Source organism: Anabas testudineus, chromosome 13 (assembly GCF_900324465.2).
Source record: "Anabas testudineus chromosome 13, fAnaTes1.2, whole genome shotgun sequence".
Classification (NCBI taxonomy): Eukaryota; Metazoa; Chordata; class Actinopteri; order Anabantiformes; family Anabantidae; genus Anabas; species Anabas testudineus.
In genome coordinates, this window is record NC_046622.1 from 7,286,587 (window position 1) to 7,301,122 (window position 14,536).

Consider the following 14,536-nt stretch of genomic DNA (forward strand, 5'->3'; position numbering starts at 1 on the left):
TTTGGCGTTATGTTCTTCTGTACAGGAATACATTTGTGTGGCTAACGGTGCAGAACAACAGACACAGCTCTTTATTTGTAATGTAACATAAATATTTCACTTTGTTTGCTTTTTTAAAACCAGTATTTCATCACTGAAGGTCTATTAGCCAATTGTAACCCAACAGCAGTGTTTGAGGACTTTATCAATCCACTGAGGTTTACTTATTGGGAAAAAAAGTCTCTACTTTGGCCTTAGTAATCAGAACAAGAGCTGTTTGCATGACATAATTAAACATCCCAGTCTGGGTAAAGGGCAATGTTGCAGCACTCTGCTTACTGTAATGCCTCCTACCTCTTCATTACAAAAAACTATGCTTACATTATGGCATTGTCGTTGTGAAATGGCTCATGAATCAGGATCTCTGACAATAAGATGCTTTAACAACTTTAAAATATCTGCATCTTTTACAATCATAAAACTGTAGGATGTTCTCACGTGCTTATGTTAAATTTTAGGGATGACAGAGCTCATCTACTTGTGCATTAATCCCTGTATGTTAATACAATGATACTCGAAGTAAAGTAAATGAAGAAGCATGTGGGCCAAACATAGACTTGTACTTTTAAATCAATTAGTCAAAGTTCAAAAGGTTTTTTTTTTTTAAAGTGTGGAATGAGCCTCATGAAGTACCTTGTTCAAAACCAAATGTTTGATTTACGAGATACTGGAAAATTAGAGTGCATGAAAAGGGGCTGGGCTTCAGTGACTATTTAACAGACGGTTATCCAAGTGATCATCCCAGTCAGTCATGGGTTGTCCTAGGATTCAGATGTGGACATGGACACTTTGTGTCTTCTTGAGTTGGATGTGTGCGGTTCAAGCACTGGGAGGACCGTAAGTTTACTTCTAGTCTCTGAAATTACAAATTTAAGTAGCATTTATTTTGCAATATTTCATTATAACGTTTCCCTGGATAATCCCTGCAGGCAGTACATGGTGACCATTCCTGCAGTTCTTGAGGCTGGATCTGAAACCAAATTCTGCACAAGTCTCCTGCAGCCTAATGAGACTCTGGTCATAACCGTTACTTTGATTTCTGATGACGATAGTACAACCCTTCTCAAGCACACATCCAGTGAAGAGTTTAATGCCTGCACTCAATTTAAGGTGATTTTATTGAGAATAGTTGAATGATTTGTAGTTACAATTTCCAATTTTGGTTTCAGTGTCTTTGTCTTTTAATCATCAATCAGTGTATAAAATACATTTTTGTCACAGGTTCCCTTGGTGCACAAAGATGTTGTGCAGAAATTTGAGGTGGAAGTGCGAGGCGACACATTTTACTCAAAGGAAGTCAGAAAAGTTATGATCAAAGTCTATCAGCCAATGACATTTGTCCAAACAGACAAACCGATCTACCTCCCTGGACAAACGGGTAACATTGAGCTGATATTTGATATTTATATAATGTATCATAAATAATAGAAGCACCTTAAATAGATGGTTTATATTTTGTAGTAAAAATGTTGGGGGAATCAAAGGGGAGAAACTACATGTTAATGGACTAAAAAGTTAGCAGGTTGCAGAACAGAAAGTTAAGACTTCATGTAACCAATTAACAATTATTCTCCCATTTTCTGGTTTGAGAGAAGATGTAAAAAGCTGTAATCTTGAATTTTATTTCAGTGCATTTTAGAGTTGTCACACTGGACACCAAGTTCAGACCTGCCAGTCGGCTGGTGAGTGTCTCCTCTTTTTCCAATTTCATATGCTAATAATAAAGAATAGCAATTTAATAGTGCTAAAATGAGCTAGGCTGTGCACACAGACGAGTTATGCAATGAAGCGTGGGTGTGCTATTTAAACAGTTATGCCACTAATCAATCAGCTTCTGGTGAAATGTCAATACTACAAGCAGGGTCAGCAAAGCTGAGCTAAACAGTTTTGGTGATGTTGTAATAATTGCTGTAATCCATCAACCCCCTCATTCTCCACCGTGTACAGAAGATCAAATTTCATATTAGGGGACAATAGTTTAAACATAACATTAAAACAGTTTTTGATTTTAAGTCTAATATTTGAGCTCAAGTCTGATGGTGTTTGAATCTGCAGACTTATGATTGTTCCCTTTTTTTCTTACAGTACGATATCATTGAATTGAAGGTAAGAAAATATTCACATGCATTTACTTTGTAAATCTGCTAAATTAGGTTAAAATATTAACTATGAGACAACATCTACAACATTTGATGCTGATGGATTTCACAGTGCTACGGTAAAGTGCTTGCGTCAACATGTTTCCACCTGTTTATCTTATCAACAGGATGTTGACGGTAATCGAATTGGACAGTGGCTCAATGAAATGTCCAACAGTAAAATACTGCAGCTTTCTCACACCTTGAATTCTGAAGCTCGTGAAGGAAATTACGAAATCATTGTGTCCTTCGGTGACAAGAAAGTATATCAAAACTTCAAGGTGGAGAAATATGGTACGAGATAGTTCCACGTTTTACCAGCGTAAACTAAATTTATCTTTATGAAGCAAATATACAAATAACTATATTTTTGTTGTTGTGTGCACAGTTTTGCCTAAATTTGAGGTAAAGTTGGATGCAGCTGATGAAGTAAGCATTGCACAGGAAGAAATCAAAGCTGAAGTTTGTGCAAAGTAAGTGAAAATATTTTCGTTAAAACTTGGACATTGCACTTTCAGATGAGAATATGTCATGCTAGGTGAATGACTGACTCCTTCTCCATTTATTAGGTATACATACGGACAGTCTGTGCCAGGAAAAGTTAACATTGAGGTGTGCCGACCTCTTTTGCACTATTTTCATATTAATCGTATAATCAACCCTGGACATCCAGAGGGAATTCCTGAAGTTACCGCCCCATGCGTCAAGGACACAAAGCAGGTAATGATGAAACTCAAGAACATCAGAGCATTTTGATGTGGCCTCCACGCACTTATTTATATCTGATTTTATACATATTAATTTATATTTTGTCTTTTCTAGACGGACAAGCAAGGCTGCGCTACATTTACCTTCAAGATTTCAGCCTTCACAAAAGTTGACCAGAAAGTGCTTGAAGATGCACTACATGCCAAAGCCAATGTAGAGGAAGAGGGGACTGGCAAGTTTATTCTTATTTATCTTTTTCAAGAAAATGATTTTGCGTATTAAATTATTGAATAATGTTTATTTAGATAATATGGTGAACATATTTTGTAACATGGAGTCTTTCTATTCAGGTATTTCACACCCGCAAGAGAAGAGAATAAGTATTTCTTATGTTGCTGGACGGCTGTCCTTTATTGATACACCCAAGATTTATAATCAAGGATCAAATGTGGAGGGAAAGGTAAGTGTCAAATGTTGTCTACAAGCAGTGCAGGTGAAATATTGTGCATTCTCACTAATACAATTCTCTACTTCCAACAGGTTAAAGCAGTTTATTATAACAATACGCCCATTCCTGAGCTGCCCGTGTATCTATTTGAGGGGGGACGGTGGTCATCACGTCATCTGCAGAATCTCACAACAGACAGTGAAGGAGTTGCCACTTTCTCATTTAACACAACCAACTATAGTGGTGACATCCACCTCCATGTAAGTAGACATTAGTAAAACAGAGGAAGGAAAAGAATCAGACATATTGAATCACCTGGATTTAGTTTTTCCACTTGCCTTTGGAGCTTCCGTAGCCTCACCTGTACCTGAACTCATTTTACAGAGTTGACTATATCGTTCTCAGTGGTTTCCTTTAATTTTTACATGAACGTACAGGCTAGTGACACACCAACACTGGAAAACCATGGTTATAGAACTGCACATCATGTAGATGGAGATCACAGGCTGTCTCGGGCACAAGAGGCTTCTCAGGACACTAAAACGGTCAGCTCCCTGGAAGTGAAGAAGAAGGATAAACCACTTGCCTGTGACACAGAAGAAGACATCTTCATCCAGTACACTGTAGTTGGAGAAGCCCAGGGCAACGTGGATGTGATGTATCTGGTCAGTTTGTACTTTTACTTTGCTCTTCCAGATATTTAAAGGAACATTTCCAGGTTTAAGGAGAACAATTTATCACATGCTCAGATTGGGGACCCCTGAATTATTCATGTTAGTCATGAGATTTTATAATGCTGTGCTAAGTGGTTAGCTTATACATTATAACATAGACTATGTTCATAACCAATTACTGGCTGCCCTGCAGCTGCAAGAGTTCACAGTGATTGAATGCATTAAAGTTTTAGTGTTTCATTATTAATTCTTTGTGATTTCCAACTCCCCAGGTGTTGTCCAGAGGAGCCATTGTCATGCAAGGACTTGAAAAGGTTGAAGTGCACAGTAGATCAGGTGGGCATTCAAGGAAGTAAATCTTCAAGTTGCTCTTTGTATTGACATGGTCAAATAATTTTTGAACTGCAGTTTTGTTGATCTGTGGAGGCTCCTGCTATAAATGATGGTTATTACCAGAAGCAGATGATTTATAACAGTTGATTGTTGTTTTCTCAGTGAATGAGGGGGAGGTGTCCTTGAAGTTGAAAGTCTCTCCAGAGATGGCACCAGAAGTTCAGGTTGTGGCTTACGCTGTCCTCCCCAGTGAGACTGTGATCGCCACCAGCTCTGACTTCTCTACAGAGAAATGCTTCAGTCACAAGGTCAGAAATCTAGAAGACATGTGGCAACAGATGTGGAAATCTGAACACCTGACCTCTTAAAACTACTGCACAGAGAGTTCAATGTGTGTTTCATGTGTGCATCAGGTGTCGCTGGAGTTTTCTCCGTCTTCTGCTGTTCCAGGAGAGGAGACCACCATGCAGGTGACAGCTGAGCCAGACTCTCTGTGTGGAGTCAGCGCTGTCGACCAGAGTGTCCTCATTAAGGAGCCAGGGAAAGGTCTAAATGCAGACAAGGTGAAAGCGGAGGCTCATCCGTCCATCGCATCTTAATAAAATGAGCAACACTTGGAGGTTTATAGCTCTGAACAATATTTTCCCCTTCAGATATTTGACTTGCTGCCTGTCAAGAAAACTTCCTACATCCCATACGAGGTTGAGGATCCTACTGAGTGTTTGACTTTAAGATCAAGAAGAGACATTATGCCCCAACGTGGACATAACGAGAAAGATGTCTATACAATTTTTAAGGTGCTTGTTCCATTCAACGTACAATACAATTATGAAAGTTAATGTTGTTATACGTGTAATAATCTTGTGACTAATTGTTTATCTAGAATGTGGGACTGAAGATGGCAACTAATTTGTTCATTCAAATGCCTTCATGTCTGAACTTCAGAGGAAGACAATACTACTATAATCGCTATGGTGACTACTTCTGTGTCCTGTGTTGAATATTTACAGTTTCAGCATCTTTGCCGTTCTCCACTTATGTTTTATTATGTTCTGGATTTGTTTCAGGTTACAGGTATAAAGCTGTTCCTGATGCAGCCAGGATGAATCTAGGATTGGGGATGGCAGCCCCACCTGGTCCACCTGTTGCAGTAGCTCTTGAGGACTCTGAATATGTTGGCGCAGCTCCTATTCCACAACCAATCACCACAGTCCGTACTTTCTTCCCTGAAACATGGATATGGGACCTGGTGGAAGTTGGGTAAGGTGCAAAAGAATTGAATTAAAATTAGGATAAAGTCGCAAATTAGAAAAGGTGCTCAAGCTAAGCTAAAATCAAAAGGGAAACCGGCTCGCTGATGGTAAATTATCTACATTATTATTTTTTTTACGTTGAGCTGCAGGTCTTGTGTCAGTCAGTTCCTCATTAGTTTCCTCTTTCATTCATGTATTTAATGGACACAGTTTCATGATTCATTTAAAGGGACACAACACTGGTGGTAACAATATTGTTAAGTTTTTTCAAGCTCATAAAAGTGTGTCTCTTCTGATCCAGAGAGTCTGGAACAAAGGATGTGTCCCTCACTGTCCCAGACACCATCACCACCTGGGAGACGGAGGCTTTCTGTTTGTCCTCTCAGGGATTTGGTTTGGCTCCTCGTAAAGAAATAAAGGTTTTCCAGCCCTTCTTCCTGGAGCTCACCCTGCCCTACTCCATCATCCGGGGGGAGCACTTTGAACTCAAGGCGACCACCTTTAACTACCTGACCAGCTGCATCATGGTAATCAATGATTTTTAAATTACCTAATTGTGAATGATACACTGTTCAGTCAGTCTGGTGTTATGTCATTTTGTAAAATAATTTAGCATAGCACACTACCTTCTGAAGGCAAACGAAGTTCAAATCATCTTAATCTAATAGAAATTAAATAAGTATAAAATTAAAATGATGTTCTTTGTTACTGTGACAAACCACTAATGTGGTTAAACATGAAGCTTCCTTTAGTCCAAATTTGGGAAAAAAACTACTGATAGACAGACAAACAGCACAGATTTCTCTTAGCTTACCCCTCTTCCACACTATTACATGATTGTTTTGGACTTTTTGCATTTCCTTTCGATTTATCTCCGGGTTAAAACTACACTGTTGTGTCTCTTGAACAGGTCAGTGTGACTCCAGCTCCCTCATCAGATTACAACCTCACCCCTCTCTCTGGAGACAAGTACACGTCCTGTCTGTGTGGTAATGAGCGCAAAACCCTCAGCTGGACTATGGCCCCATCAGCTTTAGGTGAGAGTCAAACATTCATCCACAGTGATAAAAATAGGATGACATCAGTCTCAGTGACAAAATGTTTTGGGATTCATCTAAAATGGGATCTTTTTTTTTTTTTTTTAGGGAAAGTGAATGTGTCTGTGACTGCTGAGGCTGTAGCATCCCACGCTTCATGTGACAATGAGATTGTGAGCGTGCCAGACAGAGGTCGTATCGATAAGGTCACAAAATCTCTCATTGTGAAGGTTGGTGACATTTGTCCATTAATTATTAGGTGTTGCAATTATGGGATAAAATATAACTAAGTAAGCACATTATTTTCCATCCTCTTCCATCTCAGGCTGAAGGAATCGAGATGACAAAGGCCTACAACTGGCTGCTCTGTCCAAAAGGTGAGTGTGGTTTACACCAGGTATGATCTGTCAAATTGGAATTGGAAGTTATTGGATTAAAAAAATGAAACAAGAGGATTTTTTTGTTTGTAAGGTTGATGTCAGACAGCAGACAAATCTGAACATGGAAGTAGGAGAAAGGCAGATGAGAATAGCTTTAGAAAAGTAACTCGCAGACAAGGTGTTGTCCTAAAAGAGGATAGACGTCAATTAAACACATCAGTAATGTCCCTGTTAACTGAAGTGGGTGAAGGATAAAGTTCACCTAATATACTGGACACAAATATGATTTCCACTGTGTCCTGTTCAGTGTTAAGTTAAATAAAGTTTGACTTTCCTCTTTGTAAGGTGATTGTTTTTGTGTTGTTTTTAATAGGAGAAGCCGTGACAGAGGAAATAGACACACAGCTCCCAGAGAACGTGATTGATGGTTCTGCCCGTGCTTCAGTATCTGTTCTGGGTAAATTGTTTTCACACTTCTGATATCTGACTTAAAACTCAGGTTAGTGACATTCTGGGCTGAATCAATGCTTTTGTGCAGGTGACATCCTGGGCCGAGCCCTGCAGAACCTGGACGGACTGCTGCAAATGCCGTATGGATGTGGGGAGCAGAACATGGCACTTTTAGCTCCCAACATCTACATCCTCCAGTACCTGAAGAACACACAGCAGCTGACACCAGCCATCAGTGAAAAGGCCAGAAACTTCCTCACTAGTGGTCAGTCTCTGTTTGCAGTATTGTTGCTTTTTTTATTGCAGCTAAAAAGGTATCAGAAGAACCCTGCAGTTTTCACAGGGGAGCCACAAGCATCTCCACTACAGTTAGAACATTTAGAGCCAGGTTGTTGACAATGTCCAGGTCATTAGATCGTCATCTGCCACCTACATGCAGAATGTGCTTGTTGGAGACAGAGAAACTAGTAGAGTAGAAAACGTTGGTTACGTATTGTAACCACTCAGGTCCGCCCACAGAGTATAAAAGCCCTGCGTGACCTGAGAACTGCTCCCCAAGTCAACTTTTACTTCAGCCGACATAGGAGGGGCCAGTGAGGCCCGCATCTTAGAGGGCTACGCCTATACTCATAGAAGCTAGGGTTACAATACGTAACCAACGTTCTATTTCGTATAGGCTTAGCCCTCTAAGAGCTGTCGCTATTGGGATAAGGGTGAAGCTGAATGTAGTCAATGCCTCACTGGACCACCGGAGTGCCCAAGCACCAACAACACCAGTCCACCCACACCAACCTAACAAGGATCCGTCCAGAGCCGTCTTGTCCAACACAAGCGGTGTCACTCATGGCAACGGCAAAACATCCATTCTCATAAGAATCAACAACATCAGAGAAAGACACATATTGTCAGGATGTGCTATGAGAACATTCTATTTTCCATACAAGCACGTCACGGTGGCGCGTGTCCGAGCGGTGCGCGCTCTGCACTGACGGAGCTCCACCGATCGATGTGCACGCTCAGCACCGAATGAGACAATGAGGATACCGACGTATCCCGCAAATAAAAACGTATTAATGGGCATGGGGAAGCCCACGATTCCGCTGAACATATGTCTTCTACTGACACACCTTTGAAAAGAGCTGTGGAAGTGGACATGGCTCTAGTGGAATGAGCACGAACATTACGCGGAGGCTCTTTACCCGCTGTCACATAAGCCTGTGTGATAACTTCACACAACCAGTGAGACAGCCGTTGTTTAGTTAGAGCTTTCCCTTGGGAATGTTCCCTGTAATGCACAAACAATTGTTGAGTCTGTCTGAAAACAGCTGTGTGCGTCACGTACTGCGACAGTGAGCGAACGGGACACAGACGGTGTGCAGCCTCCTCCTCCTCACTACGGTGGGGAGCGGGGGGAAAAACCCTCCAATGTAATAACTCTGGATTTAAAGGAGGAAGTCAGAATTTTAGGCGTAAATGCCGGATTAGGTCTGAGTACTGTCGAAGTTCCATCTTCCCTGATAACAATGCAGGAAGGAGAGCGCACACAGATCACTCACCCTCTTAGCTGAACACAGGGCTAAGAGCAATGCTGTTTTCAAAGAAAGGTGCCTGAGAGAGATTTGCGAAATAGGCTCAAAAGGAGGATGTTTAAGACCGCACAAAACCAGCGGCAATTCCCACTGAGGCGTAATACTACGAGTCGGAGGCCGCTGTCTCTGAACACCCTTTAAGAACCGTTTAATCAGTGGATGCGCAAAAACAGTTCACTCTCCAAAACCTTCATAACGAGCCACCGGAGCCTTCAGCTTCCCAGGATTCTGACCGGCCTCCGATAGGAAAGGGCGGAGGGCAGGAAAAGTCGGCCATAGCGGAAGGCGTTTAGCCTCCTGAGCACTGAGATAGACGTCGCCGACCATGTCGCTGGGAGGAGGTGCAGGCGGCTCCGGAGGCAGAGGAATACCTTTCCTGTCAGCCGCTCTCTTAATAATCTCAGGGAGGTCCCTGAGAAGAGCACCGCAGGCAGGCAGGTGGCCGGCAGGCGGGAGAGAGGAGATGGCGTGTCGCTGTGCTGACTGAACCATCCTGTCGTCACCCATGTCTTCCACGAGGAAGAGGGGGGAACCAAGAGGAGAGGGGGGGTCAAGGCAATCGATAGCCTCTCTCTCTTCCATGTGGAAGCTAACTGGCTTAGCCCAGGTGTTGCGTCCGTCGTCCTCCCGGAGCACCGCAAAGGTGTCCACCCGTCGCTGCTTCTCCTCCAGGGGAAGGCGTGCACAATAGGGGCACGTGGCCCGAGGAGTGAGTGCACGCTCGGCATTTTCGGGGCCGAGACAGATTTCGCAGCGAGCATGGAGGTAATCGTCTAAGATGAAGCCGGTTTTGCATCCTGGGCACAGCCGAACCCCGCCGGTGGAACGCAGAGCAGAACACATCTTCTGTTCTTCACAAGGTGACTGCATAGCACGCTGAAGTAAAAAGGGGAGCAGTTCTCAGGTCACGCAGGGCTTTTATACTCTGTGGGCGGACCTGAGTGAGGTAGCCCTGTGCTGGCACAGGGCGCGAAAGAATTCTTCACCCAATAAACCCAATAGCGACAGCTCTTAGAGGGCGAAGCCTATACGAAATAGAACAATACAGCCTCGCGGAGAGCTGGCAGTGTCCCTGCAGAGCTCAGGGATGGCTTAACGTGCATTGATGGTGATCTAGTATTGTCCTCTCAGGCCTTTGATAAACTGTTTTGAAGAGGTCTTGACTCTGGGTTTTATTTTCTCAGGCTACCAGAGGCAGCTGAACTATAAAGATTATGGTGGCGCTTACAGCACATTTGGATCAGGACCAGGAAACACTTGGTGAGAATGTTATTTTTCAGTCGTCCACACTGTCATGTTTCCCATACAGTATACTGTGTCAGCAGAAAAAGGATGTGATTGCATTATACAGCTTCCTGTTATGAAAATGGGATTTTACGTCACTTATAAATTATATTGCATAGGTTGTGCAAAAGTAATGTCCTCCATGTGCTAAATTTAAAATGTTATGCCATTGTCAGCTAACTGTGGTTTGTGTTTGTCCTCAGGCTGACTGCTTTTGTGCTGAGGACCTTTGCTAAAGCTCGGTCTTTCATCTATATTGACCCATATAACATTGAACACTCTAAGACTTGGCTGGAGAATAGTCAACAGGAAGATGGCTGTTTTGAACAGTCAGGAAAACTCTTTAACAACCGGATGAAGGTGGGCTGAGGGTGTCTGTAAGAAAATGATTGATACTAATTAAAACTAAAGACATACATGGTCATTTTTAATCAAATGCTAATGGACCATGTAAAGTTTCATCCATTATTTATTAGTAACTAGTGTAAGTGTGTATGATGCAGGTCCAGTGACAGTAATGCTCCCTCTCTACAGGGTGGTGTGTCTGATAAAGTGACTCTCAGTGCTTATATCACTACTGCTTTCTTGGAGATGAACATGCCAGCAGATGTGAGTAAACTGTGCCAACAACCTAATGTTTCTTATATAACTGGATGGATTACAACTTTCCCCTGTCACACCAAGTTTGTCATGTTTGAGTATTTGTTATAATTTGTTAATCTGTTCCAGAGTCCTGTGATAACAAAGAGTCTGTCGTGCCTCAAAGAGTCCATCAGTGACCTCAGTAACACCTACACTACAGCTCTGCTGGCGTACGTCTTCACCCTGGCAGGAGACATGGAGACTCGTGCTCACCTTCTGCAGCACCTAGACACAGTTGCATTGCAACAAGGTGAGTGATCCTGTTAAAGGGATTCATTCTGACTTCATCACTGTGATTGTACTTATAGTTATTAAGCAAGATAAGTTTCCTCTTAAAGAACATTTACTTTAATCCTATGAAACCAAAAAATTAAACCGTGCCTGTTTGTGGATTCTTGTTTTTAGGAGGGTTCCTCCACTGGTCTCAGACTGCAGCAGAAACTTCAGCCTCTCTGTCTGTGGAGATCAGCTCCTATGTGCTACTCGCCAAACTCAGTGCCTCACCGACAGCTGAAGACCTGGGCTACAGCTCCCGTATTGTCAGATGGCTGACGACACAGCAGAACTATTACGGAGGCTTCTCCTCCACACAGGTACTTTCCAGCCCAAACAGAGTAAATTTTAATTTAACGTACAGTATCCTTCTTCAAGACAAAAACAGATGTGTTTCAAGTGTATTTGTCTGAATGGGCTCTAAAACTCAAGCTTAAGCACAGAATCATTGTGTTGTGAACAACATAAATTCAAACAGTGATAATTTTGACCACTTCAAAAGCATAATGTCCATATTAGTGTGATCATGATGTGGGAAATCCAACTATCAGATGGATTATCTGTATTAAAATTAATAGCCTGTCACATTTCTAAATAAAGGTTCAGGGTTGTATCCATGTGAACATGTACAGCATGTGTCTGTGTATGTTGTAGGACACCGTGGTGGCTCTCCAGGCTCTGGCTCTCTACTCCACTCTGGTGTTCAGTCCTCAGGGTTCAAGCACGGTGACGGTCCAGTCTCCCAGTGGTCAGCTGACATTTGATGTGAACCAGGACAACAAACTGCTCTACCAGGAGAAGACGCTGCAGGACACTACAGGGAAGTACAGTCTGGAGGTGAAGGGAACTGCATGTGCTTCAGTACAGGTCAGTCAACACTGGAACCCTTCCTGTTTCGCTTCTGTAAACCAAATTATATTAGTAGTTAGATCTGCACAGATAGTGAAGATACTTGATGCCTTAGTAAGCAATATGCTCTAAAATGCATCTAATGTGGGATGATGAAGTCAAACCTTTGTTTTCCAGACACTTAGAATAACATCACCAATAGTAGAAGCACTAGCTTAAGTTGCACGTGGTACAGTAGCTTGGATGAGATACTGTAGCCGGGTTTCCTTTCTTATTAGTTGCCCATATTTGTAACTTAATAAAGAATCTGCTAGTTCTCAAATCAAATTCATGTCCACTGTACCTGTTTCACAGGTTTCTCTTCATTACAACATCCCCACTCCGGCTGATGTCAGCACTTTTAGTGTGGAGGTCAAACCAGAGGCCGACTGCAACAGCGAATCTCCCAGACCTAAAGTCACTCTCAATCTGAAATCCCAGTAAGTTATCAAACTGATCCAGGTGCAGCATACAACTAGCAGATCTATGAAAACTAATGTCACATTTTTATTCCCTTACAGATATAATGGAAAGATAAACAGCACAAACATGGTGATCCTGGACATCAAAGTGCTTTCTGGGTTTGTCCCAGACCCTGAGTCTTTGAAGAGGGTGAGTTAATACAGTTGTTCTGAACTGGACTGTTGTAGGAATATGTGAGTTTTTGATGTTGTGATGAAGGTGATGATGATTTTTGAATATTGTCTCCTCACAGCTCAAATCTTCCTCATCAGTGAATCGTGTTGAACAAGATGAAGATCATGTTCTGATCTACATTCAAGAGGTGAGAGGATTTTACAGCAGGGATCAAATGACGCCCTCTCCAGATCTGTCACTGACTTTATCATTTTTCTTAACAGTTACTAAAGGACATACCAATCAACCACCAGTTGGAGCTTGTTCAGGAGATCCCAGTGCAGAACCTGAAGCCAGCTGTGGTCAAGATCTATGACTACTACCAGCCAAGTAAGAAAGACAGTTCATACCTGCTGTACAACTCTCAACACAATGACAGTCGAGTTTTCTAACAGAAGAGATACGAGATCAACCAGAATTTACTACACAGAAGGTTTGACTTTTTAACTCTTTATCTTTCAGGTGACCAGGCAGAGACAGAATACATCTACCCTTGTGCTGCAGGTAACAGTCCACACTACAGTCAAATAGAAACACATTCACTTAATGGACAAATCATTAAAGCTCGTTAGCAATTACCTGTGACTTACTTTGACTTCTTTTCTTTTGCAGCTCAATGAATGAAGAGTGGTCAATCTTCGGATCAATACTGATTCCAGTTTGATTTGAGTTCGACCATTTCTTGTATAACTCCGAGTCTGTTTGTGTAAACATACAGCTAACGCGAACTTTCTATTCTGCCACACATCCTAATAGCTGTGTAACGTTTTCTGTAATGAATTTCATGCATATTGGTCAATAAACTATTAATGTCCCACTATTGACTGCGTTTGTGTTTGGTCACATCAGAATGTATTAATTAATTGCGTTTTGATAAGTTTAAATACTTCTAATGACGAAATATTTAAATATTTTCCAATAACCAATGATTGTCTGTGGACAATAAGTGGTTGAGATATATCCTTCATTAAGAAATAAAGGTAAATAAGAGAAGAACTGTTAGCTACAGTTGGTGCAACTAATTTGTTGAAACATCACTGAACTCTAAAAAACTTTTTAAATTAAGCAAAACCCACAGCCGCCAGGTGTGATGTCGCCACCTGGCACAGGCCTAATGGTACATTAATTTAAATAGGTTTACACCATGTCATAAAAAAGAAAAAAGTCTGAGCTTGATCTTATTTTTACCAACAGTTGACACAAACAGAGCTGGTGGAAAAATGATGATGTACAGCAGCTACACCTGCTGCTTCAGCAAAAGGAATCTGACTGTCATGCTTTTATTCTTATACCATTTTCTATTATTGATCCATTACCTTACTTACAGTGTAAAAGTGGTAATTTGTGCTCATTGTAAACGCAATACGGTGTTTATATCAGGTATAAGTATTTGTATCTGTACTTCTCTAAGGAAACCATTTATCCAGCGGGTTCCGTTCCAGAGCAGTGAACCAAAGACGGATCTCTTGGTTGAAAATGTAATGGAAAAAGTTATACCCTTTATATTTTAATATGTTTTAGCGTGTTTCATCTGTGAAAACTATTGTAAAACAACAGCAGGACGTTATATCACAAAGGTTTACATATCGGAAGAAGTCTATACTTTGACCTTAGTAAACAGGACAAGAGCTGTTTACATGATATAATGACACAGCCCACGCTGAGTAAAGGGCAGAGTTGCAACGTTAAGCTTACTGTAACACAGTTACCTCATACTGAGTTACAGAAATGTCAGTAATTGTAAACTACACATCCATACTAGCC

General features: G+C 41.6%; 1 protein-coding gene across 1 annotated transcript; it reads left to right on the forward strand.

The window, feature by feature from the left end:
• The first annotated feature begins 731 nt into the window (after positions 1–731).
• LOC113148084 (alpha-2-macroglobulin-like) lies at positions 732–13,592 on the forward strand. The gene is made up of 36 exons (XM_026339573.1): positions 732–876; positions 969–1,149; positions 1,261–1,417; positions 1,669–1,721; positions 2,125–2,145; positions 2,306–2,471; positions 2,566–2,650; positions 2,747–2,897; positions 3,000–3,117; positions 3,236–3,345; positions 3,426–3,593; positions 3,771–3,998; positions 4,280–4,343; positions 4,503–4,648; positions 4,754–4,903; positions 4,994–5,137; positions 5,224–5,314; positions 5,408–5,600; positions 5,895–6,120; positions 6,504–6,630; positions 6,739–6,860; positions 6,956–7,007; positions 7,384–7,467; positions 7,549–7,725; positions 10,234–10,309; positions 10,537–10,693; positions 10,868–10,942; positions 11,063–11,225; positions 11,381–11,568; positions 11,903–12,115; positions 12,452–12,576; positions 12,658–12,748; positions 12,852–12,920; positions 12,997–13,102; positions 13,235–13,276; positions 13,385–13,592. Exons 1-36 carry the CDS (start codon positions 791–793, stop codon positions 13,390–13,392), a joined length of 4,413 nt encoding a protein of 1,470 aa, XP_026195358.1. The 5' UTR covers positions 732–790; the 3' UTR covers positions 13,393–13,592.
• Positions 13,593–14,536: the final 944 nt, after the last annotated feature.